General features: G+C 41.1%; 1 protein-coding gene across 1 annotated transcript in view; it reads right to left on the bottom strand.

Annotated features, from left to right (window-relative positions):
- Nucleotides 1-22,612, bottom strand: part of LAMC1 (laminin subunit gamma 1) — a 116,808-nt gene extending 94,196 nt beyond the window's left edge. Inside the window, exon 1 of the mRNA XM_008521936.2 lies at nt 21,702-22,612. Coding sequence (XP_008520158.2) covers nt 21,702-22,116 — 415 coding nt within the window. The 5' untranslated portion in view covers nt 22,117-22,612. The remainder of the gene's footprint in view (nt 1-21,701) is intronic.
- Nucleotides 22,613-26,325: the final 3,713 nt, after the last annotated feature.

Below are 26,325 nucleotides of genomic sequence, written 5' to 3'. Positions count from 1 at the left end.
TATGATGATAAGTTGGCAACACAGAAATTTTAGATACAGTCCATGTCTACCATGCCTCCCATTGGTGGGACAGTATATAAACCAAAAAGTTAACGCAAGATAGCACTTAAGGAAGTAACATCTGGTATTTCAGAAAGAGGTGAGAGAACCTGGAGGCAGGAGACTAGTTAATGACTACGCTTGTGAGGATGAATTGCTGTAGGACAATTCTCAAGCCCACCAGACTCACGCGCCCTTTCATAACCAATATTTTATAATGCCTCCCCTTTACTATCCAAAAATGAAATCCATAAGTTATATAATCTGCAATATATATAACTTCCAAGTGAGGGGGGGGCGTAGCCCTAACTTTAATATAAAGCAGAAATTAAAAGGAAACATACATGTGTCAATAGGTAAAGGCTCGGAGATTACTATACTAGAACATATAACAAAGCCGTCAGACACTTCTACCCACTTATAATAACAAATAAGATCGCATTTTTAAAAATAAGACTGGATGCCATTCTGTACAAGACATAAAGAAAAATGAAGGGGTAGAAGTACAGGTGGACACTGCAATAAAAGTTATGTTAGAAGTAATAAAAGACCAGATTTACATATGTTTTATGATAAAAAGGAATATCACTTTGAGTAGGTATAACATGTCAGGACAAATTACAGACTGTCAAAGCGGAAAACATGAGGAAGAATGATACATCTCTGCCAACTTTACGAGTATGTTTCCTTGTAAAATATTCACTTTATCTTAATGGTTTTGTTGCTCCATAAGAAAACACATGTTGGCAGGATAGACATGTTGGTAACTATTCATGTGTAGGAAAAGCTGTACCATCAAATTTCAAAATTTCAACTGAGTATCATCAACACTTTTCTTTACATTTGATATTTTAGGAAAAAAGAGGCTAAATAAGAATATACAAAAACATACATAGAATCACTCTGACTGTAAGTGCTAGAAATGCAGAGTGATCTAAACGTGTGTTGTATGGGCAACGTGAACACCACTAGAGGCACTGTTGGCAGAGAAATGACTTTCTTAATTGGTAAACGAATTCTTGCTAAGCTCAAAAAATATTTATTCACATAGTGGTTGTATTCATGGGAAATTGTGTATAATAAAGTTATGTTTTTAAAAAAAACCTCTGTGTTTATGTATAAAGACAAAGTTATGTTCTAGGCTCAGATATTTATAATCGGGGTTTTTAATAGCACAAAGGTCCCTTGAGAAATCCCAAAGTTGGGCAGGATTTGGGCAAGTCTTTGTTCTGTGGGACTCCCTCCCCTTCCCTCCCCGTTTCACCCCTTCTGCCTCCTGTCCACTAAATGCCCCTACAGGGACAGTACCACACTCCTTTGAAAACCACTTCTGTGGGGTTTCTAGATGAATAACACATGGGGTTTATCTACCCAAGAACTTAAAAGACTCACATTTATCACATTTTACATTGTACAAGACAATCTTTCTACAAAGTCCCATAAACTCATCATTCTTTGTTCCAAGACCTTTAAATTCAATCCACTTCTCAGATTATAAATAAGGTTTCAGGGTGTCTTAAGACAGTTTTAAAGAGAAGAGGGGAAAAGAGTTGAAAGCATATGGACCACACTAATGACAGGGAAACCATGAAGAGTGGCCTAAAACATCTCAAGAGCTTGGGAAATTTATCAAACTCTGAAATCAAGACTGATTCAGTCATAAACACCAAAATCACACTCTGGTCCCTCTTTCAGTGCTTCCTGGAGTTGCCACTGAGACAGTTTTTGCTTTTTGGTTTTTAGGGAAACGTATGTATTGTCTTCAGTGAATTTTATAAATAGCAATGTTTTCATTTTCCAAATTACCACTTATCATGTCAAACAGTATGAAGAGCAACTAATTTGGTAACTAATTTTACCAAAGAGGTGAGTAATACCTGTGTATCACTAAATTTAACATTTTAGATCTATTGTAATTCATTGAAACCTGTGCCCACAGTATCCCTTAAAGTGGTTTAACAGCAAAAAAAGTTGGAAACTAAGCCGAAAAAAATGTTCTATCAATACAGTTCTTTACAAAAAAAAAAGAAGTGAGATAGCTTATAGAAATTCTTTCTTTGCAAAGAATTTTTAAAAGCCTCAACAATTACAAAAGAAATGTAACCTAAAATGAAAACATTTCTCATCTATCAAATTAACAAGGCTTTGTAAAATCATGGTACTTAGGGGAATGTCTGAACAGGAACTTTAAATATTTTCTAATCAACAAAGAAAAGAAAAAATAAAAGAGTTAAGGATCAGTAAGGAGAAACAAACTGTCATTATTTACAGATGATGACCATCTCCATATAAAAAACAAAGAATCTAACGAAAAATCATTAGCATTAATAAGAGAATTAAGCAAGTGGTAATAAGATTAAATATACAATAACCAGTTATATATTTACATACCAGAAACAAAGATTAGAAAATGTAAATTTAGAAAAAATATTAACAGCAACAAAAAATAAAATGTATCCAGGAATAAATCTTACAGAAAAAGGACAAGCCTCATGTAGAGAGAATTATAAAATGTTACCAGAATTCATTAAAGAAGGCCTAAATTATACTATGTTCATGGACAGAAAGACTCAATATTGTCAACAAGTCAATTCAACCCAGATGGATGCATAAAGTCAATGCAATTTCAATCAAGATCCAAATGGAGGTCACTGAGGAACTTGACAACTTGAAGATAAAATTTACATGGAAGAGCAAAGGCCCAAAGACAGCTAGGATATGTCTAAAAAGGAAGAATAAGTTTGAAAGGGACTAGCCGTAGGAGACAAAGACAACACACAAATGAATTCCAGATGAATTAAGAACTTAAATGTAAAGTCAAATTTTAAAACTTTAGAAGATCCTTAAAAGAAAATATAGGATTTCTTACATAGGACACCAGAGGCTAACTACCAGAGAAAATACTAATACATTTGATCACATTAAAGTTAAGAAATTTTGTCCAAAAGATATCACAGAGAAAACAAAACGGGAAATCAGACACCGGTAGCAGAAATGGAAAATTTAAGGATTAGTATTCAGAATATATGAAGAATTCTACAAATCAATAATAAAAAATGGTCAAAAAATGTGAAAAGACATTTTACAGAAGAGGAAATATACACACCAATAAACACATGAAAAGATACTCACCCTTATAAATAAAACCACTGAGATACAACTTTACACCACCAAATGGGCAAAATTTAAGAATTCTCACTGTACCAAATGTGGATCAACAGCCTATTAACACTGTTGGTGAGCATTAAACCAGCACAACCGCTCCGGAAAACAATTTGCATTATCTCATAAAATTGAAGATACTCATTTACAACCCAGCAACCCAGGTAGGGAGACTCTCACACATTAGCACCAGGACACATGCTGAGGGTGCTCACAGAACATTATTCGTGACAACCACCACCACAAGAAGTCCATCAGCAGGATAAGCAGTAACTCAGCTCTAGTATAATAACTTAATAAAATCCTACCCAGAAATGAAAATGAATGAATTACAACTACATTTTGGAAATGTATTGAGTGAAAAAAGCAAGTTGCAGAAGACTACATATAGTAAAAATCAAAAACAAGCAATAAATCATCTAGGGATGATAAACCTATTTTATTTTAAAAGCAAGAGAATAAAACACAAAATCTAAGGTAGTGGATACCTGGGGTGGGGAGGCTGGGAAGAAGTGCTCCTAGACTTACTCATCGACTTCATAGACAAGTTTCCACTTCTAGTCCAGATTTCTGTGCACTAAAACAGAACAGCTACTGCACAAACAATAGAATTACCTATTTTATCTTGTATTTACCTATAAATACAAAACATCACTTCATAGTAATCCATAGCTGACCATATTATTTCAAAATAAAACAACACAGAAAACTCCAGAGGTGATTCAGTTTGTTACTGGCAACTATCTGAAAACCGCTAGCCTAGATGACAACAGGATTTCCTCCCTGAGGAATAACCCCTGTGTTCACTGGCAATCGGTATTAAGAGTTTACAAGGGAAGTGTTACATTGTAATAACCTTCAAATGACATGAAGGAGGAATTTAAATACCTGTTTAACAAGACTTATACTTAGTGAAACAGAAACTCCTAAAGTCTCAGTCTGAGAAACTCCGCTATCCTAAAAAAAGAAAGGCATTTAACTTGGCATTGTGGATCCTGGAAAGGAAGACGAAGCTTCATAAAAGAAATTTTATGGTTGGTTTCAGCTATTTTCCTATTCTTAAAAGAAAGTTCAGCAGAACAAACAGGCAGGTCTCCTGTTATTATTGTCCACACAAGGATGATGTCTTAAATTTTGAGAAGACGGCTCTGTGGCCTTTCTCCAAAGATCAGTGAACACACCTCTTTCAAACACTCTCCCAAACCCATTGTCTGGACATATTTAATAGTTGAATTTAGCTCTATGCTTCTCCAGCAGTTTAGAATTAGTTTTGTGATTCATCGAGACAACCAAAGAATATTCAAATGCCTATGATTTCATGAGTCAAGTCCCTAGTCCTAAGTTGCTGACCTAATGGTTTAAAACATCACTCCTGTCCTCAATGAGCTCATATGAAGAAATGAAATAAATACACTTTAAAACTATTCCAGGGGCCAGTTCTGTGGTCAAGCGATTAAGTTCGCATGTTCCACTTCAGTGGCCCAGGGTTTTGCCAGTTTGGATCCTGGGCATGGACCTAGCACCACTCATCAAGCCATGCTGAGGCAGCGGCCCACACAGCAGAACTAGAGGGACCTGCAACTAGAATATACAACCATGTACTGGGGAGGTTTGGGGAGAGAAGAAAAAAAAAAGAGAGATTGGCAACAGATGTTAGTTCAGAATCAATCTTAAAAAAAAAAGATTTCAGAACAGCATGGTATGCTCAAGGGACCAATGAGTGGTACAATAAGCACTGTTGTATGACACTTGTAGAATGTTGAAAAGAATTTATAGAGACAGCAATTTCCCTTCCAAAAGAAATTGGCATGATAAAGAACAGAGGAAAACATGATATATTTTAGGCAAAGGGTGACAGCAAAGGATTCTGAGCAAATAAAGACAATGAGTTTGACTAAGAAAAAAAAGGGTATCACAATCTTAAAGATTGGCACCTGAGCTAACAACTGTTGCCAATCTTTTTTTTTTCTTCTCCCCAAAGACCCCCAGTACGTAGTTGCACATTTTAGTTGGAGGTCCTTCTAGTTGTGGCATGTGGGACACTGCCTCAGTGTGGCCTGACAAGCGGTGCCATGTCCGCGCCCAGGATTCGAACCAGTGAAACCCTGGGCCGCCGAAGCAGAGCTTGTGAACTTAACCACTCGGCCATGGGGCCGGCCCCCACAATCTTTCAGAAAGCAAAAACCAAGCTGAGAAAACCCTACAGGCAAAAGCAATCACTTATGACCATTTATATAGACATCTTCAACATGCGTGATTCTTTAAAGATTCCTAGAGACACTGATTTAAAACAACAGAAAGATAAAAATCAGTGACAAGTAGGTAGGTAGACAGGGAGATGCATAAAGTGTGTGGAGAGGAAAGACACAGACATCAGGGAAATTAACTGCTTCTGAGAACATGAATATCAGAACTAACTTCCCATTCAAAAACTGTCTCAAATGAAATGGCTTTAACGCAGCCAGGTTCCTAACAAAATTAGTCATAGGCACTGGAGATGCAACTGCATTTTTACAAAAAAATCAAACAAAAAATGAACAAATGTCAACAGAGAAAAAAATACTTTCCTCATAGAACAGGTAATTTTTTGTTAGAATTCAACCACTACTACTTTTTTAAACATATATGCAATGCCCTATGTATACTTCTAAATATTCTTACTGTAATTTAATAACCCATCCACTCAAATTGTCTTAGAATAAATCTGTTAAAATTCATTCTTTCAATGAAATAAAAGTTTCTATTAAACGAATTTTATTCATTTATTTAGATAATAACCAATTTATCAAATGTGTATTGTGTGCCAATTTTTTACCGTCTTTAGCTATTCTATTACCACTATCTGTAAAAGTGGTAAAACATATAATCAAATGTGATACAAGTCCATAATCCTTTAGCTGTGGCTCTAAATTCAAAAAGTTCTAAACAGCAGAGGATTTTCATAACATTTGACAACAAAACATGACGAACTAGTGTGAGGCCATTATAGCCTTTAATCAGCTCTCAGTGTGAATACATTTCACTGCAGAAATAATAGAGTATTTTGACTGGAGGGTCCTGCTGCAAGTGCCTAGTCTTTAGCTAACAATACTGGTGAGGAAGCTACACCATGTACTAGCCATCCCATTCTACCTGTTAAATTTCTTTTCTTTTCTTTTTTTCAGAAAGATTAGCCCTGAGCTAACATCTGCTGCCAATCCTCCTCCTTTTTTGCTGAGGAAGACGGGCCCTGAGCTAACATCCATGCCCATCTTCCTCTTCTTTATATGTGGGACACCTGCCACAGCACGGCTTGATAAGCAATGCCATGTCCTTACCCAGGATTCGAACCAGTGAACCCTGCCTGGGCCGCCGAAGGGGAACATGAGAACTTAACCGCTGCGCCACCAGGCTGGCCCCTCCAATTTCAATAACCCTCTCTAAAAGACAAACTCCACCTTGGGAAACTAAGCAAAAGTGCCATTTCTCACCCCCATCTGCTTTCTGTGGCCGTAGCCTCATAGAAATAGGAATTCATTTATTCAGCAAACTTTTGAGCACCTACTACTATATAAAAGGTACTACGCGATACACTAGGGATATAAAATCCAAGGGAAAAAGCAAGCGGATGAAATCCTCCCTGGGTCAGGTCCTCTGCACTGCATGCTTTTCACCCAGAAGCTAAGCTCTAGGTCTTCTCTGCCTGTCTCCAGCCTCTCCAGCACCTTTTACATAACAGGCACTCAATAGATATTTGTTAGGTGAATGAATTAAGAAATCAATAAATTCATCGTGTCCTCAATGAACTCAGTCTACTGGGGGAAACAGAGAAACAATACAAACAAAGCACTTCTCACATCACAGGGATGCAAAATGTTTATTGATTTTTAGAAATGAATAAATGTATGAACATCGAACAACATAGCAAATGCTACAGAGGGGCAGGAGGAATTAGAAATCAACAAAATCTTTCTGGAAGAGTTGAAATTTGGCATGAGTTCTGAAGGACAATTAGGAGGTAGCCAAACAAACAAACCAAAAAAGAAATGAATTAGGAAAAGATGCAGCACTCATGCTGTGCGAACACACTCACAACGACTGGAACTAAGGGCAGAATTCCAATCATACAATGAACATAACTAGTATTCCTTTGATTCAAATACTATGGCTTCCATTAAGCCTCAAACTGAATTTTTTTCTTTAGCATTTGCATCACCCTCCTTGCTTAACAAGAACTGCCGTTAACCCAGCACTCTCCCTTCTTTAACTTTCAGATTTAATTTTCATTTTTAAATCTAAAATCAGGATCTAATTGACTAGTTCTAAAAAGTCCTCTCTGACAGAATCAAAGAATCTCAAAGTTGGTGGGAATCTGAAAGGTCACCAGATAAATGTTCTGGGAAGTCATTTATCTCGATCAGCTATAATCAGATCTCTGCAATCACAGGGAATTTTTATCTTTCTCTTCTGGCACTTTATATTTTGTCCCAGACACACACATTCTTGCTCTCCCACTAGACTGTAAGCTCTTTATGTACTACCCACATTATTCTTTATCTCATATTCTTGCCGTGCTCAATAATCAAAAGCTCTGTATAAAATCACCTTTTAATCCAATTCATCAGCTCCAGCAGTCCCCGTCAAGTTCCCACCATCTGCTTTTTCCTGGGTACAGTCTTATTGTTACCCTTGGTAAAGATGAGTTGTCGCACCTTCTTTCCTAACACCCACACACATCCCCGCGGGTGGATCTTCCTTCCTGTTTTTAATGCCAATGATGCCACATTACTTCTTTTTTCACCATCGTTTCTATTTTATGGAGCAGGTAGGACTTAATACTCCACACGTTTAAAAAAAAAAAAAAAGGGAACAAGTTCCAAATAAACCATCCCATTTGTAAGCTGCAGAATGTCTATATCTCTGAAATTGTCAGATATTTCCCTGCAGATGTTTCAAACCTAGAATCATCAATGGCCTTTCCTGTTCCATCTTTTGTTCCTCTGAGAAGGTTACTGTGCTTCCCTGAGACTTCCTGTTTGAAGAACCACACACTTGGGTGTTCAAACTCCCATGTGTCCACTATTCACCATAAAAGGGACCTGAGGAAGTAACCAGGCAGTTGAACACAAAATGATGTATGAACAAAAACAGCTGGGTGTTAGCAGGACAGACAAAAAGACAGCAGGGATCTAGGCTCTACTGTGAATTTCAAAACAAGGTCTATTTAGTCAGGCATGGTTAAAAGGCTGCTGATTCAGAGCATCAGTGGCCCAATTCATAACTGAAAATCACTAGAGATGTGAATAAATCTGTTTTTAGTTACTTCCACAATGTCATCCCAACACTACCCTCCCCAACAGACTCCCTCATGGGAACAAAGCTGCCTCTCCTTTCTCTCACAGAAATGGCAATACCAACTCAAAAAGTTTCATGAGGAGACGGCCCCGTGTCTGAGTGGTTAAGTTCGTGCGCTCGGCTTCGGCAGCCCAGGGTTTCACTGGTTCAGATCCTGGGCACAGACATGGCACCACTCATCAGGCCATGCTGAGGCGGCATCCTACCTGCCACAAATAGAAGGACCCACAACTAAAATATACAACTATGTACTCGAGGGATTTGGGGCAAAAAAGCAGGGGAGGGGGGAGAAGATTGGCAACAGTTGTTATCTCAGGTGCCAATCTTTAAAATAAAAATAAAAAAATAAAAAGTTTCATGAAAAAATTTAACATCTATTTTATTTCCCAATCCAAAACACAGATCCCCTCTTCTCCAAGGGGCTCTCCTATGAAAACACAGGAAAGCACAGATATAGATACACACACAAAAATACACAAAAAGCACAGAAAACAAGCCTACGTTCTCCAAACATCTGGGAGGCATGCTAATTTCTAGAATCAGTCCATCTTTTGATCCCCTGGATTCATGATCCATGTCCTTCTTGTGCCAGGATATAAGAGCTTTAACGTGCGCATAAGTTTAAAACCAAAACCTTATTAGAACAGCCACAAAGCTGAATGATCCCCAATTCTACCCAGAGTTGATGCTAACTTATTTCTTGGCATGTGGCAAAAATGCTGAAAACAGCAGTAAACAAAGCAGCATGAGCCTCTAAAGAAATCCTGATAAAGTAAACAAATTTTATGACAGCTGCGTTACAGATGTTCTCACAAGCGTTCACTCTGCAGTAGAGTTCTAAGAATTTAGTCTTCAATAGACTTTCTACCTCATGAACGTACGTAAAATACTCTCTATTAATTCAAAACTATGTACAGAGCCACTCTAAAAGTCAATCCTGGTCACTCAATCCCACAGAACGTGACCCTTTTCCTACTAAGGGGCAATCATATGACCAAGGCAATCAAAGAACACAATTGCTCTTTTGGCTTCCAACTCCCCCTCTCCCCCCATAATCTTCACTCTCAGCCCCTTGTTTCTTTCCACCCCCTAAAAAGAGCACACGATTCCAATGAAAATTCCAGGATGCTCGCTCATCTCTATGAGATCATGATCTGCCATTAAAAAAATAATAATCTAAAAACTTAATGACGGCAAAACAGTAGACGTCATCAGTCCTATCAGAATAAGGTCCGTGACGAGCAGGAACCACCGTGGGAGGAGCAGCAGCACTGAAGGACAGGTGTACAGACAAACGGCTAAACCAAGACAGCTACGCTCTAACTTCCCGGGTAAGAGATTAAATAAATTAAACCAGGATCCATCCCTAAAACATATTTTTTACAGCTTAAACTTTCCTAAGTTTCTTTTCAACTCCAAAATTTCATAATTTTATTACTCTAGTTAGCCACATGCTAAAAAGTCCATTAGACACCAACATTTCAGAAAACTAAATGTTGTAAGGGATAGGGTCAGAAAACAAAATTCATATCTAGATCTAATCATTTCACATTGCCAAGATACTGTCACTCATTCCCTAATAGTTTTTGATAATAAGATGACCTCGGATTTTGAGAACATCTGGGCAGATCATTCCTGCCTCTAATCAGGATTTGTGCTGCCAGAGCAGGAAAACATCACTTCCCAGTTCCTGCCAGTGAATAGAAAGCCCAATAAAAGCTGTTCAACTCATTTTCATCAAGCTGCAAAAACTGTGAAGCTCTTCTCTTGGAAATAGTTGGGATCCTTTCATTGTCTTTGAAGACAGTTGATGAAAAAGCCCCGATAAAATACTTATGCTTGTATATTTTAATAAGTGGCAAAAAGCAGGGAGGGCAGGCATTTTAAGCTCAACACTCAGCGCTCAAACTTAGCAGTGGGTGCCATCCCACCCAACCTCCCCATAAGAAAGGAAATCAAGCATGCACATTTAAAAATCGTCAGTCACGGGGCTGGCCCGTGGGGCTGCAGGCGGCCCAGTGTTTCGTCGGTTCGAATCCTGGGCGCAGACATGGCACTGCTCGTCAGACCACGCTGAGGCAGCATCCCACATGCCACAACTAGAGGAACCCACAACGAAGAATACACAACTATGTACCGGGGGGCTTTGGGGAGAAAAAGGAAAAAATAAAATCTTAAAAAAAAAAAAAAAAATCGTCAGTCACTAGGATATGATGATGTAACCACATGTATCACACAGACACAACGTGTACGTTTAAACAGGTCTGAGAGAAAGCAGGACCGTGATTCACTAACACTTAAAATTTAATCAGTCAACTCACACCTGTAAAGAAAAACCACTCCTAGAATCTTGAATCTCGAAGTGGAGACAGTATGTAGTGACTGAGCAGCATAACATACAAAGTCTTACGCAGGAACTATGATCTCTTTCCTCAGAGATAAAGCAAGAACACAATTTGTTTTAAGGCATCTAAGAGTCCCCTGATTGAACCTTAGCTCAGTGATGCTCTGGGGTAACTAGGGAGATACAGACTGAATAGATGGATAGATAAGTAGATTAGACTGAGTTATAGATTTACAAATTAAGATACATAGAAATCAAGGTGAAGGGAGTCACTTCTCAGCCTGAAAGATAAAAGTGACAAAGAAATCTCCTGAGACCACAGTACTTATCTGTCAATCAGTAGCTGGTTAAGACCTATTCAGTTAGCAAATTTGAACAAAAAAGCCACGGTGTAAGAACCTACTTGGAGTGGAAAAGAAAAGAAATAGAACCTGGAGATGAACCTGGCAGCCTTATCTTTAAGGATGTCAGCTAAAGTAAGCAAGCGAACTGAACTCAGTAATTCTCAACAACCAGAAAGGAGCCACGGATAAGGTAGAAAGGAGATAAGGTGGCATTCCCCTGACCACCCTTCAGGAAATGGGGTATGCAGTACACTTTCCCATCAGCAGACACTGACAAAACCCAGGATCTCATTGTGAAATTCAATAAATTCCTTAGAAACTCCTAGAAGCATTAGCAGCTAAATATTCCAAAACTATAGGTACGCAAAACCTAAAATTCTTCCATTGCCAACAATCCTCTGTTCTTCACAAATAAGTGCAAAGCCCTTTTTAAAAGAAGCAATCGAAATCCAGGGATCCTCAAGCAGAGATCTGTCAGAGAAACCAGGTTCGGTTCTTTGCTTTGGGATACTTTATTTCACTCCCCAATTAAAGGTCGTTCTGTAATTCTCTATCACTTCTCAGGTCTAACATAGTATAGTAGCAAGAATATAATCTATCCACAACAGGTCTGGATTCCAACCTAAACTCAGCCTGTTCAACTGCAGAGAAGTCACTAGTCATCTTTATCACTATTCCACAGGGGTTAACAATAGTTCTCAAGATTGTTTAAGGATTCAAAGAGGGAACCAGGAGGCCCTCAACAGAAGGTAACTCACTTTCTTTTCTCACCTAATTTTCAAGATTCTCATCTCCCCAGAACCCATCCTACTTGTCTCTACTACTCTACAAAAGCAAACAATGCCTTCACTGTTATCTGGTTACTTTTAGATCTTTATGCAAACAAGTCACTCTTCCTGGAAAGTCTCCATTCCTGTCCATTACTTTTCTTCAAGACCCAAGAAGCTCTTCCTGGCTACGTTCAATCCACACTCTTCAAAGTGCTCTGCAGATATTCCCTCTGCACTTTAAGAAGATTCAACTGAATTATTTTTACTGTCCTTAAAGTCCCCCGTTGGTTTTCTGTACATGAATGTTTGTCTCATCTCACGTTACAAATTACCTGATAAAGAAAGAGCTTCAACATTGTTACCCACATATCACATATTACAATGCCCACAAATGAAGGATTCTTTCAGCAGCTGCCTTATTTACATAAGACCTTTGTCCGCTAACTAATTAGAATCACAATCCAATAAACTCTCCTCATTTTGACCGCGTAGGTCTTTTCATTTAGTTGGAAATACTCCACAAAATTTCATAGACTTCTCTAAGAAAGCCACACAATTCAAGCTTCAGACATTATTTCTAAAAGGCTCAATGAGAGGAAGCCACTACCTAGAACATGTCAAAGAAACGAAGATGGGGTCTTCATGTTATACGTTATAAGTACATTGTGTTTATTTTCATCATAGGATTTAAGTAAGTTACATAAAAACCAGACACTGTAACCAAAACACATGCCACACAGACACATTCTTAGAGAATTCTCTAAACCTGCAGCAAAAAACACAAACTACGATTTTACCACTTCAAAGCAGGAAGCATTGACCAAAACCATTACCTGTTTAAAGGTGAGCGAGAAGCACAAAGAGAACTGCTCTTCCCTCACCCCTGCCCACACTCGGAGTCCTGAGACTTTCCACAAAGCTCACCTGAACGCTTTCCGAAAGCACTGCAGCTACTTCCATTAAAACCAGCTGAGACCTCTATTAAAGTCAGCTGGCTCACCTGTTTGTCAGTTCACTCAACAAATATTTGTTTACGTCTATTAATGCCAGCAACTGCTGGTGGGGTAGGAAAACGGTGAGAGAAACATATCTGAGAGAATTAAGCCTCAGATTCTGTGCTCTCCTACTTTTAAGCCAAAAGGACACCAAAAACAAACAAAATCACTTATACATTATTTTGTATAATACAAAATATAATTTTGAAAAGTTTCTTAATTTTTTAATTTTAGGAATAATTTACATACAACGAAGTGCAAGAATTTTAAAGGCACAGCTCTGAATTTGTACATATGTATACACACTTATGTAACCTCCACCCAGGTCAAGATATAGAACATGAAGTTAGAAGTGTAAAGGAGAGAAAAAAGACTGATCATTAACCACGTCTCTGAAAACACTGGCAGGCGCCTCTGCAGTGACCGCCATAGGCAATCATTCTGGTTGGGAGAAACTGTCACATACATTGTGCTTTATCATCATGAAACAAAATGCACTGAGTTCCTCACTCTACACAAGACCATCTGTAATTTTTTATTTCAAGAAATAAAAAAAAACAAACGTGAGGAGGCTGATTCTGGATTAATATTTCCAAGAACTTTCAAAACAAAAAGAGGCTAAAATAACAAAAATCCAAAGAAGATGATATAACAAAAACCCAGTGTTGCCTTCAATACAACAGGAAGCAGCCACACAGTTGGAAACAAAGAGTAAAAGAAGGGAGCTGAGGGAATATAACTCCTAAAGTTTTAAAAGCAATAATGTAAATCCCCTAATTCATCTCACAGCCTTGCAACAAGGTTCTCCTCCCACAAGAGATCTGAGAGGGCCATTGTCTAAGAAAGAGATAAGTCGGCTTTATTTTATTTCATGAATATGTAGCTGCATGGGGCACCAGGCTGACTGGGCCCAATTATTTTAGGCTGGCCCCCTGGAAGAGCCTAGGGAAAGAACAGCAGATATACTTAGTGTCGCCATAGTCTGGCACGATATTCTGAAACCTCAGGGACATTTCTATAAATGAGTTTGCTGGTAACCCCTTTGAGCAAGCTGTCAATTTTAGGCCCAAATGAGCAAACATCTAACTTTATCATTTTACAAGGACATGCTTGCAAACCCCAGCAAGGCCCTCTCACAAATCTTAGAGCAAGCAACTTAGGCAAGGTAACAGAACCAGCACACAGTCATCTTGAAATTTTACCCTCTGAAACTGACAATTTAAGATAAGAGACAGATTAATCCCTTACTTTAAAAAATCTTCTCAGGAATTTTGGGCAGTAAAAATAAACAAACAGTTCGGCTCTAAACTTTGACACTTTTCCCGAAAACACAAACAGAACAGCAGCAGGGCTGTCAATTAAGTACAGCTGGAAACAAGGAACAAGTGAAGAAGCATCTGTTGGTTCTGTCGCCTGTTAACTCTAGACAAGTAAGAGATTCTTGTTCACCTGCCTAAATGCTTTTATGTGGTTCTTCAGCATCCTGCAGAGAAGGCATACCTCAGTTCGCCTGTCCTCTCACTGTACCCCTAATGAATTAAATCAACTAAAAACGATGCCACAGACAATAAGCAAATAAGATAGTTCATTGTGATCTTCCCTACACTGCTTAGTAATACCCTTTAAGAGTCTATTTCAACTGTAGACATGTGAACACATATTTCAAAATAAAATTTATTTACATCCAGTGCTAAAGAAAAAACACAATACTAACATTCAAATGTCAGAAATACATACTCACATGTGAGATTTAAATCTGAGTACATAATTACTCATAAAATTTATCTGACTTCAAATTATATGAAAGCCTAATTTTTACCCAAAAAAGGACAGTCATAGATCTCTCAATTTGGTATCAGTTTCATACCTAACTTAGTACTTTTTTTAAGGTACAGAAATAAAACAACTACATGCGACATTTAATATTAGCTGTTACTGTGACATACATCTCAAGAAAATGGCGTAACGGCACTGATAAAGATAAATACAAGCTGAAAAGCATTGCTGAGAAGAATTTAAATCAATGTGCAGTGTTTGGGGCCTTACTCTTACTCAGGCATTCATTCATTCACTCACTCTACACACAGTCCTCCCTCAGTATCCACTGAAGGTTGCTTCTGGACCCCACCCCACCCAGCTCCCCACATACTAAATCTACAGATGCTCAAGTCCCTTTTACAAAATGGTGTGGTATTTGCATATAACCTATGCACGTCCTCCTGTACACTTTGTCACCTCTAGGTTACTTACAATACCTAATACAATATAAATGCTACGTAAATAGTTGTTTACTGTATTGGCTAGGGAATAATGACAAGAAAAAAATGTACGCACGCAACCACTGTAGGCCTTTCAATCTATGGTTGGTTGAATCCGAGGATGTGGAAACCGCAGATACAGAAGGCCGACTCTATGTTTTATTGAACACTATGCCAGACACATTGCTAAGCCCTGGAGATACAAGGCCTCCAGCCTCCATCCAACAGTAAGCGAACGTTCTCTGCGCATGCACTTTTCACTTAGAACTTATTGTATAACATTGAATGTACTGACTGATCTAGAGCAGAGGTCACTAAACTTGTGCTGTACAGGGCCAGAGAGTAAATATTTTAGGCTTGTGGGCCAGGACATACAGCGTCTGTTGCAATTACTCAGCTCTGCCTTTGTAGCACAAAAGCAGCCACAGACAATACGTGAATAAATGAACTTGACTGTGTTCCAACAGAACTTCACGGATACTAAAATTTGAATTTCATATAATTTTCACGTCACAAAATATTATCCTTCTTTTGATTTTTGAACCAATTAAAAATGTAAAAACCATTCTTAGCTCATGGCCCATACAAAAATAGGTGGCAGCCCTGGGCTGGATTTGGCCAGTGGGCTATAATTTGCCTACCCCGACTCTACAGACCTAGGTATTCACAACTGGGCTACAAGTTCCATGAGGTCAGGGCAATGTCCTATGAATCACTATTCATCCAGGAATTTGTATGGTGCTGAGGCACAACAATTAACTAATGTTAGTTATGCTGAACTGAACTTAAAAAGATGCGTAAGTCCCTGACTCTGCCTTCAAAGACCTCACGATCTAGAAGTAGAGATAGGCAAGAAAAGAATCAAACAATATCATGGGATAAGTGTTGTGGTAAATACCTACAGGGTAGTGTGACTGGGACACCTAATCCAGACCAGGGAGAAGGACGGAAAGGGCAGAGGGAGAGAAACTGGGGAAGGAGTCCTGAAGGTGGTGACACCTGGGAGAAGTGTGCCAAACCAAAGGGGCAGCCCTTTGAGCATGTGAAATGATAAAAGACAGCCCACAGGTTAAACAGGTCCAGATCCTAAAGTACCTCGGACACCATGCCAAGGAGTCTGGACCTTAGCCTCAAGGCTTAAGGAACCACTGCAGGACTTTTAGCTGCGAAATGCTACCTCAGATCTGCATGTTAGAACCGCCGCTCAGTCCACAGTATGGCTGCCCAAAAAGAAGGGGGAAAACTGGAGGCAGAAAGACCACCAGTTAGTTAGGAAGCTGTTGCAGTATCCAGGGGAAATTCAACAAGGAACTTGATTAAGGCAGAGGTAAAGATTCATGAGACACGGGGTCTGGATGTAGGAGGTAAGAGTGAAGTCTTGGGCAGACTGCACCAAGAGCAAGTGAGGAAGAAAAGGGATGGAGTTACAGCTGCCCAAGAACTGACCAGCCTCCCAGCAGTGGATCCTATCTGCTCGCCTATAGATAAACATAATAATCTTTACTGATGAGAGCCTACCAAGCATGGCTGTTTTTGGTGGAAGACTTAGGAAAAACTGGTCAACAGCCACTGAGATCCAGCTTTGAGTTGGGTAAGACGATGAGGAATGAATTTAGTTTGGACATGGCTTCTGGACATCCCAAGTTGACCACATCCAACAAGTCTTTAGGTTTGAAGAAAAGAGCTGCCCTGGAGATACAACTTCAGAATTTATTGATTTGCACACAGTAAATGAAGCCTTGATGTTAAGAGGTGTTCATTCAGGGAGAGTGAGTAGCATGAAAAAGAAACTAATGCAGAAACATAAGTGGAAAGGAACGGAGGGAAAAGAAGGAAAACCAAGGGAGCCTGGGATCTGACTGAGTGTGTACATGAACTTGTATTTTAAAGCAGCTCTGGAATAAACTAGTCATTCTTTTGAGAGATCTGTTAGAGAAGCTAAGAGCTGCAGGGGATAGTGCATTAGACTATGGAGTCAAAACCCTACCTCCACCGTGACTTCTGGCAAATCACAACCTCAGGATCCTCATCTTTGCCTTCAGTGAGTTGTGAAAATCTAAAGAGTGATAAACTGGAGGCTTTACAAACTGTAAAATATTATAACACTTATTTAGTATTATAATGACATTACAACTGAGTATGAAAATTCCACCTGATCTTTCTATCAGGTACCGGGCTATGTATTTAGTAGGTATTTAAAAAATGTTTGCAGACTAGTTGGCAGTAACATGAGAATGTATGCACAGGGGGAAGGAGTGCATAGCATAAGGCACATCCAACTTCCCAAAAGGATTTAGAATTGAAATAGTCAAACGTTATCCCCTCCACAAATGCGGCCACTAACAAAATAATGGGGGGGGTTACCAAGTTCTCTCTTGATGTGTAAATTGTTTCTCTGAATGCTTTAGAAACATGGAGAAGGTATTTACAGAAAAAGCAGTGAATGCAGAACAGGAAAACAGCCGACAGCAACTTTATAAAACTCTGTTCAACAACTACTGGCCATTAAAGGAGAGTTCCTTAGCTTCTCAAGTTGAAACCTGCAAAATGTAAGTCAGGCCTTTGTGAGACAAACTAAAATAGTGTCCCCTCAGGGTGCACAAATACCACACTGAAGTCACCAGAGTGAACTATTCTCTGACACAGTCAGAACCTACCTTGCAAAGATTTTCCTGGGGGGAAAAAATGCTGTTCTTTTCATGTTAAATATATACTCACAGGACCCAACAGAATAAAATGCAGTATGCTTATATATCAATTATTCTGATTTAGACACACAGAAAGGATATTTACATATAGCTAAAAAGCATCATTCAATCACTATTTGTTCCTAAAGCTTATGAGGAGCTTGAAAACTAATCTGGTCTTGGTGTAAATTTTAGGAGTTCCATAAACTTTGATTGAGTTGTTTTATAAGCACTCTCTTCCTTAATCTGTTTTTAGAAAGAGGGGAACCTACCTCCCTCCAAGATCAAGACCCAGTCTGCCAAGTTTCCATCCACAGTGACTATTGAGTTAATTAAAAGGGGCTGTTTCATAAAAGGCAAATCCTCAGCTACAGTCTTACTATCAAATACCCCACTGATCCTGATAAAACTTATTACGGCTTATTACAAAACACAAAAGCCAAACTTTTAAACAGCAACTGAATAATCCGTACAGAAGTTAGGAGAGAAGATCCAGAAGCTGAAGGCAAAATAAGGAAGACTTCTTTTTAGAAAAGGGTGCCTGGCTGAGATTTCTCTCCGCAACAGGCAGAAAACGCAGTCCTGGTTCCCACAGCAACTTTAACTCATTATATCTGAGGATACACTGCACCCTGGATTACTGTATATGGTGCTTAAGACATGGCTGCTTTCAGAATCAACGCTGATTTTCCTGGCTTTTGTACAAGCAATGTTAATGGTACAATGACCTAATTTGTACTTGCCATCTGTTAAAAGATGCCTCATCCCCCAAAAAATGGTACCATTTAAAATGATCATGTAACTTTACATATAGAGGTGTACGCATGAAACATTACATCAGAAACTGTGAACGGTGGTCCCTGGGGCAACGTGGCAACTGGAGATGACGAGACTCACTAGTCATTATACTTACTGTTTTAATTCACCATGTCGTGTTCTATTTTTACAGTAAAAAAATGACTTCTGATCAGTGCCAAAACATGGAGGTTTCTTGTGACTATTTAAGCACACTCTGACTTTGCTTTTTAAAAATTTACTGTGTTTAGAGTTCAACATTAAAAGGAAGGCTAGAAAAGCGGTGGCTAGACCTGCTTCTTTCTCATGCTCACTTGGAGTTGCACATGCTCTGTAAGGGCAAAGCACAATATGCATCACTTGTTTAAGGGTATGTGAAATTTGAACTGGACAGGAGACTTAATAGATGCACAAACAGTCATGGTACTTGAATTCATGGGAAATAATTAGTTAGCTAGAGCCCACGGAGTAACTGGAGCGAGGGAGTGAATACAGCGAACATCAAAACACACAGTGGTACATAAAGCCTTGCCTATTTGCCATAAATTATAGATCATAACACGCGTGTGTACATATATCCTTGTCATTACAAAAGGGTGGGGAGAGAGAGACTGAGACATCAATCTCACTACACACGATCCCCCTCCCTCCCCCCACCTTCTCCACCACACACAATTTCCTCTAAGACATCATTTCTGGTCCAAGAACAAGGAGAGTAAGTTCTAGTCAAGTTTTTAGAAACTGTGTATCTGAACAGTTCAAAGTAAATGTTTTTACAGTTAATCACAATACTCGTATGAAAGCTATTTTAAATAATTTTTTTTTTTACTTAGGAGTTTTACACCCAAAGTTTTATGAACTTCATTCACCTGCCAAGATTACCAAAAACCGAAGAACTTTTCAGCAAAAAACAAGGCCAAGCATATAACATTTCTAGAGTTAAAAAGTCATGTTAGAGTCCTAACTGGGTGAACTCTATGATCACTTTTGACTTTTAATCACTACGACCCAAAGTTAAGATATGTGCCTCTCAGTAGCAGCAACCTAACTTGACTGATACTGTCTTACCTACCACATTACCTTTGTAACAGAGAACTAATCACTAAGCAATCTATCTACCTCTGCAATCATCTGAAATAACCTTTTGCTACATAGTGCCCAGAGCTGAAAACTCAGAGGGCTGAGATTGACAGCCCCACTTTCATCTAAATAAGAGATTCCTGTTCAGAAATCTTCAACTGAATCTCAGGCACTTTGAAACATCAAGGCAATGCCTTTGCTTTGAAAATTTTAATATTTGAAAATAGATAAAATAAGACTTCGTGGGCATTCAAAATTCAACACAGAAACTTTAACAGGCCAAAATTTAAACTTAAATAGTTGGATATAAATTTCAAAAGTAACTTTGGCCAAGTTTAAAAATGTAAAACTTGGGAGGGAACAGCTACGGAGCAGCCCCACAAGTCTTAGGAGCCCCTAGATCTCTTGTGGTGTTGTTAGAAAGGCACCTGTTCCAAGATACTGCTACTTTTATACGTTTCCACTACCTCTGAAAAACTCAACTCAGCAGTTCACTTCTTCTATCTCTGAAAAACGGTGCCTCAGAGTTTCACTTTATAAACTTATTTTCAAAAAGTTTCATCTTCCTAATGACTTAGCTAGAAATAAAATGGTATTTACTACAAAGGTGCTAAATACGCTTTTCTAAAACTTAACTCCACATACCGTAATTTAACTCCATTTTTCAAAGCCCTTTTTGGAAGTCATATTCTTTCTCTGGAATCTTGACAATTAAATAAAGTTCAGTGTACCAGAGGGCAGGGGAAAGAAAAACACAAAACCATGACCAAAAGAACCATCTGCCTACAAAGCGTTCCTTTCAAAGGCCACTAAATAATGTTATTAGCCATCAAGAACTACCCTGCTTTGACGGAAGAATGGCTTGCGTAGTCTGATCTCTCTAGAAGTTCATTACTACCAGCTCCCAGTAAAATCAAGTCTTTCAATGAAATGGGGATTGAAGCTCTACAAATCAAATGTCAGTTTCTCATCATATGTTACTCTTTTAAACACAATAATGAATCATTCTGCTTGTTTATATATTTTAGTGATGAAGACAAACATACCCACATCAAACATGATTTTTGATACTTTAGGATAAACAGGCCCATCCTCATCTACCACCCAGCAATGAAGTTTTCTATACATCCCTTTCCTGATTTCTAAAAGGTCACTTATACATGTCTCTGCACTTGCTTTGAATCAAAGCAAAAGGAAAGACAGTAAGGGGAGCCTCTTTGCCCAGGGACAAAACCGTGCCCAGCAATTACAGTGAATAAAGACACTTCCTTTTGTGTTCTCTGTACCAGGATTAGCAGTGAAATAGCTTTGTGGTTCTTCATTAAGGCTGAGCAACTCTAAAGAACAATAACTTTAAAGTGAGTTTCTATTTTAATCACACATAGGCAATACCGGTAGTAAAGGCATTTGCTCCCCTCAAATTCCCTTAACTTAGACTCCTTCCTCTCTAACTCATTCAACAGAGCAAACAGCAATCACCCTCAACCCTGCAGAGACATTTAAACACGGTAAGAGCGATTAAAGTGGACCTTCTTGTCTCTGATCCAAGAATGGGTTATGATGGCCCTGCTGGGAGAGAGAAAAGCGAGGATGTGGGCTTCTGATTAACACTTCAGAAAAGAGGGACAGAAACAGCCGAAATGGCGAATAATCAAGGGAGCGAGAATTCGGTTAAATTAGAAAGAAAAGGAAAGCCAACAGAAGAGATGCTGGCGCGAAGCATCTTAGCCCTCGCGGGATGTTAAGTGCTAGATCTAGTTTACAAATTGGAGAAGGCAATTTCTGTGTGGCCCACGCTAGGAAGCAGAGAGCCAGCTCGGCCAGGGGGTGAAGATGGCCCGGCAGCCGGGCTATAGGCGAGCAGTAGTAGGAGACAGGGCTGTCACCGCTTACCCAGGTGCAGCGTGAGGTTGATGGAGTTGGGGTACTGCACCCCAGACAGCATGGTCTGGCTCTGCCACCAGGTGGTGTCGGCCTGGTTGTTGTAGTCGGTCAGGAAGGCTGCCCCGTGCTGCAGGTGAGGCTGCCCGGCGTCGCACAGGTGACAGGACTTGGTCACCCCGGTCACCCCGGTCTGCACACAGTACTCCTCGGGCGGAGTCCCGCACGTGTTGGTGGCCACCACGGTCACGTTGAAGGCAGCGTTGACGAACTCAGGCATGCAGCGCTGCGACCGCCCGCCCTCGTCCGTGCACTCGTCCATGGCTGCCCGGGCGCAGCCGGCCGCGGCGGCCGCCAGCACCGCCAACACCGGCCAGAGCCGCCCGCGGGGCCGCAGCGCCGGCGCGGCCCGCTCGCTGCCGCTCATCCCGCCGCCCGCGCGCTGGGCCACGGCAAAGGCAAGGGCGCGGGCGCCTTCTCTCGCCCAGCGGCGGCCCCCGGAGGCCGCTCCGCGGGCTGAGCCTCGGGGCCCGGAGGCCGGACTCGCGGGGCGGGCGGTGGCGGCAGCTCACGCTGGAGACCCGGGCGCCGCTGCCAAGGACCCCGCGGCTCGCTGACCGACGCGCGCCGCCTCCGCACTTCCCTCACCCACCCGGGACACAGCCCGCTCTCCGCGCCGACCCCCTACTTCCGAGCGCGTGCCCGAGCGCGCGCCCCCGGGGAGGAAGGCGCAGGGGGTGGGGTCGGCAGGCTGGGGTGGGGTCTGGCCGAGGAGAAAGCCCAAGCCCGGCCTCCTCGCCGCAGCTCCCGCGGCCCCTGAAGCCGCTCCCCCGCCCTCCGCGCGCCGTGGACTGCGCGTCCGCCCTGGCGACTCGCGGCGGCGGCGGGGGCGGCGGCATCTGGCGCTCGGGCCCGCGGCGCGCGGTCGGCGAGGGAGGGGCCCCGAGGGGCGCGAGGGGTGGGCGGGGAGCGGGGCCGAGGGAGGAGCGGGAGGAGAGGGGCGATGGGGCGGGAGGAGGGCGCGAGGGAGGGGCGGCGGCCGGTGCATGCCGGGAGGGAAGGGAGGCTGCGGAGAGCCGGCTCTCTGCGCGAGTGGGACGCTGGGGTCCCCGGCTCCGCGTCCCCAGAAGACTGCCGATTGGGGGACGAGGGAGCGGAGGGGACTTTCAAAGGGCGACGCCGGGTCGGTGAGGTGGCTCGGAGTCGGCCTTTGGGCCCCGCGCCAAGCTGGGCCGAAGCAGCGCGAATCTCCGCCCCGCCAGGTGTCGGTTCATGTGTCCAGCAGGGCCGCGCCCCGAGGCCGGCACCCGAGGGACCCGAGGATAGGGGCCGCCCCCAGGCCCCTCGCCCCCCCCCCGGCCGCCCCGGGAATGCCCCCTGCTGCATCGGGCCTCGCTCCAGCCCATTCCGAGAAGAGGTCCCGGGGTATCCAGGGGGCTGACACGGTCCCTGGAGAATGAAGGGTCTGGTTGCAGCATCAAAATGAATTTTCTGAAGCGATTTCCTGCCTCTAAATTAAAGTGTAACCAGTCGTTTAACAGGGGCAAGGAAGGAAGTAAAAAGGCTGGGAATGGAATGACATTTTTCCCCTGGGTACGCAGACCCACTGCGAAATTCTTCCACTGTGTTGTTTATGTTCCCCAGCTTGCCTTTAAAAGACTCGAAATTATCTGGATCTGACATCCTCCTTTTCGGGCCTGCTGAGTCACGGAATATTCTCGGTGCCAGAATGACTCAGTTCACAGAACCTGAGCCAGAAGATCATGAGTTTTACTCCCAGATCAGAACCTGGGCACTTACCCAGTGCTAATACGACAAGCAAAGACACGGAGGGGAGGGTGCTGTAAAAGCGAATGGCCCGAGGGCGGCGGTTTTTAAACGTTTGGAGTTCCTAAACAAAGTGGATGCTCGTGAAACAGATTTTTTTTAAAACTTTTCAAGATCTTAATAGTAAAGTGATAATAATAAATACACGGCAAAAAAAAAAAAAAAATAGATACCTGGTTTTGGACCCAATGGTCCCATTAAGAGAGGGATAGTGGGGATCTGCAATAAATGGAATAGATAAATGTTAGGTTACTATCGTTGGGGTCAGTGTTAGCTCCAGGAGGACCTTAAGGATAATGGTCTGTTGGGGGCGGGGCCTAGGGGACTCGTCAATATGCTGAGCTTGCTTAGCAGCTACATAGATCACTTAACATTGTTCATTTATTTAATGAGATGCGTGGAGATTATGCATGACTAAAAATCTCTAACTCCTCAACCCTTGGCACCTCCTCTTTGGGAGAAGAAAGTTGTGGGGCTACTGGTAACCATGTTTTAATCCTTTCTTATTTGAGTTGAAGCTAAATAAACATACTCATTTATACCTAGAAGGGATGATATTCTCTCTCAGCCCTTGATTGTACTTGAGAACAAATGAGGGCATATAGGACAAAAGCAAGGAGGTTAGTTTAAGTAAAGCTACAGTTGTTTTTAATAAATATATTTCAATAAATATGTTAGTGCATTTGCCTTATAAATTTTCAGTATTAGATATTGGTAAACCAAGTGGGGAGGTCTCCTTTTATTTTCCACCAAGTCAAAACACTTAAAGGTAAGGAGACCCCAAAGGCTGTAAAAGCAGCTAAATTTTTCCTTGTCACTGCTCCCTTTTGGGTTCTAATGTCCAAGGGTAATTTCAAGCTATTACTTGTGCTTATCAACCCCATAATTTCATTACTAGGCCCTCATCTGGTATTTGTAAAGCACATAAAGAGACTTTGAATTAATTTCTAAATTCTGTTGCTCATGAGAATGTATTGCAGTGACAAGGAAATATCTTTGTTTTTTTACTTTTTGAGGAAGATTAGCTCTGAGCTAACTACTGCCAATCCTCCTCTTTTTGCTGAGGAAGACTGGCTCTGAGCTAACATCCATGCCCATCTTCCTCTACTGTATGTGTGGGACGCCTACCACAGCATGGCTTGCCAAGTGGTGCCATGTCCACACCTGGGATCTGAACCGGCGAACTCCTGGCTGCCAAAGCGGAAAGTGCGACCCTAACTGCTGCGCCACCAGGCTGGCCCCCAGAAATGTCTATTTTGAAGAGAGGTAAGATGTAACCAGCCAATGGTGATTAACAAAAAACTTTGCTCCATTGTTTGAATCCTGATTCAAACAAACCAAATGTTAAAACAAATTTTTTAAGACAATTTGGGAAATTTGAACACTAATTAGATATTTGATAACAGATTAAGTATTTAGGTACCTGGAGATGTCACTGTTGACACAATAGACTTGGTTTTTTTTTTTTTAGAAAAAGAGGAAAGTGTGTGAGATTTCTTTTTACATCAAGTTACCCTGTTTTTTCAAAAAATTCCGGAGACCTTTAATACAGCTTCTTAACTGCTTGGAAACTCCATTGTCTAGTAGACAGATAGACAGGTGTGGTGCATAGAGAAGAATGTGAAGGTGTCAGAGAAGTGGGTTCAGATCCCTCAAAGATGATCTTAGTGCCCAGTCACTGGTGCCTCCATGCAGCAAGAAAGGTACAATGAGGGGATGTAGTTGTTTATTGTACAGACAAAAGAGCTCCAAATTTTTTAAAATCCCACTTAGGACCCTAGAAAAAAGAGATTTCCCCCATCAGGATCTATATAAACAATCACAAGGAAGGACGCTGATTTCTCTGGCTTGGGTCACCTGCAAATCCCTGAGCCTACTCACCCCTGGCCAGGTAAATAGAGTACTATGATTAAGCAGCCCACCAGAAAACCATGGAGTCTGGGAAAAGCAGTTCTCCAAGGAAAGAGGTTGCCAGAAGCGGGCAGGTTACATGGCAGGAAAAAAAGGAAAAGAAAAAAAAACAGATGTCTACACATCAAGATTGAGAATGTAAGATATAATTAGGAAAATAATTTAAAAGGTTATATTGTCCTTGTAAGACTGCAACTTTGCCTTTTTTTATCCTTTTATAATTACCAGTGTGTTTATTTTTCCATTCCTTAGTCTTTCTGACCTCACTTCCTTATGTTCTTCCCAAGCCTAAGCACCATTATACTATATGCTTTATCTTTCATATTTAGAATGCAACCTAAAGATAGCAATTACTAATAGTAATATAATGATGTTCACCTATATTTGCATTCTGTTTTACACTTTTCAAAATGTAACAACTCTGAAGCAGGGATATTAACTATGTAGAGTTGAGGAGACTAAGGCACCAAGAGATTGTCGCCTCTGTAGACTAGTAAGCAGCAAAACAAGACGGGAGCCTGCCCGTTCTGGCTCCCTGTCCAGTGCTGTTGCCTTTTCTGTTGTGTAAAGCTCACAGTAGAGAAGAGGGTAAAGGAAGAGCCATCTCGAACTTCCAAGGTTTTTAGGTTATCATATGGGAATTTTAAATTAAGTGAAAATTAATGTGATACTAGAAGAGAATTACAATATCCCTCTTCAAAGTCACACTAACTACACATGATTCTTTGTGTTAAGTTTATAGATCCTGCTTGGGTACTTGGTACCAGTCCAAGCATAACAAGATAAGATATCTTTTGTGGCCATGCTCAGATAAAGACAGGACTCTTCTTGTGTCAAGTAAAACCCTTCCTTCCCACCCAGCCCCACACACCCAATTTAAACCATCTTTACATTGTGA

Source organism: Equus przewalskii, chromosome 23 (genome assembly GCF_037783145.1).
Source record: "Equus przewalskii isolate Varuska chromosome 23, EquPr2, whole genome shotgun sequence".
NCBI lineage: Eukaryota > Metazoa > Chordata > Mammalia > Perissodactyla > Equidae > Equus > Equus przewalskii.
This window is presented reverse-complemented; position numbering and strand designations above follow the sequence as displayed.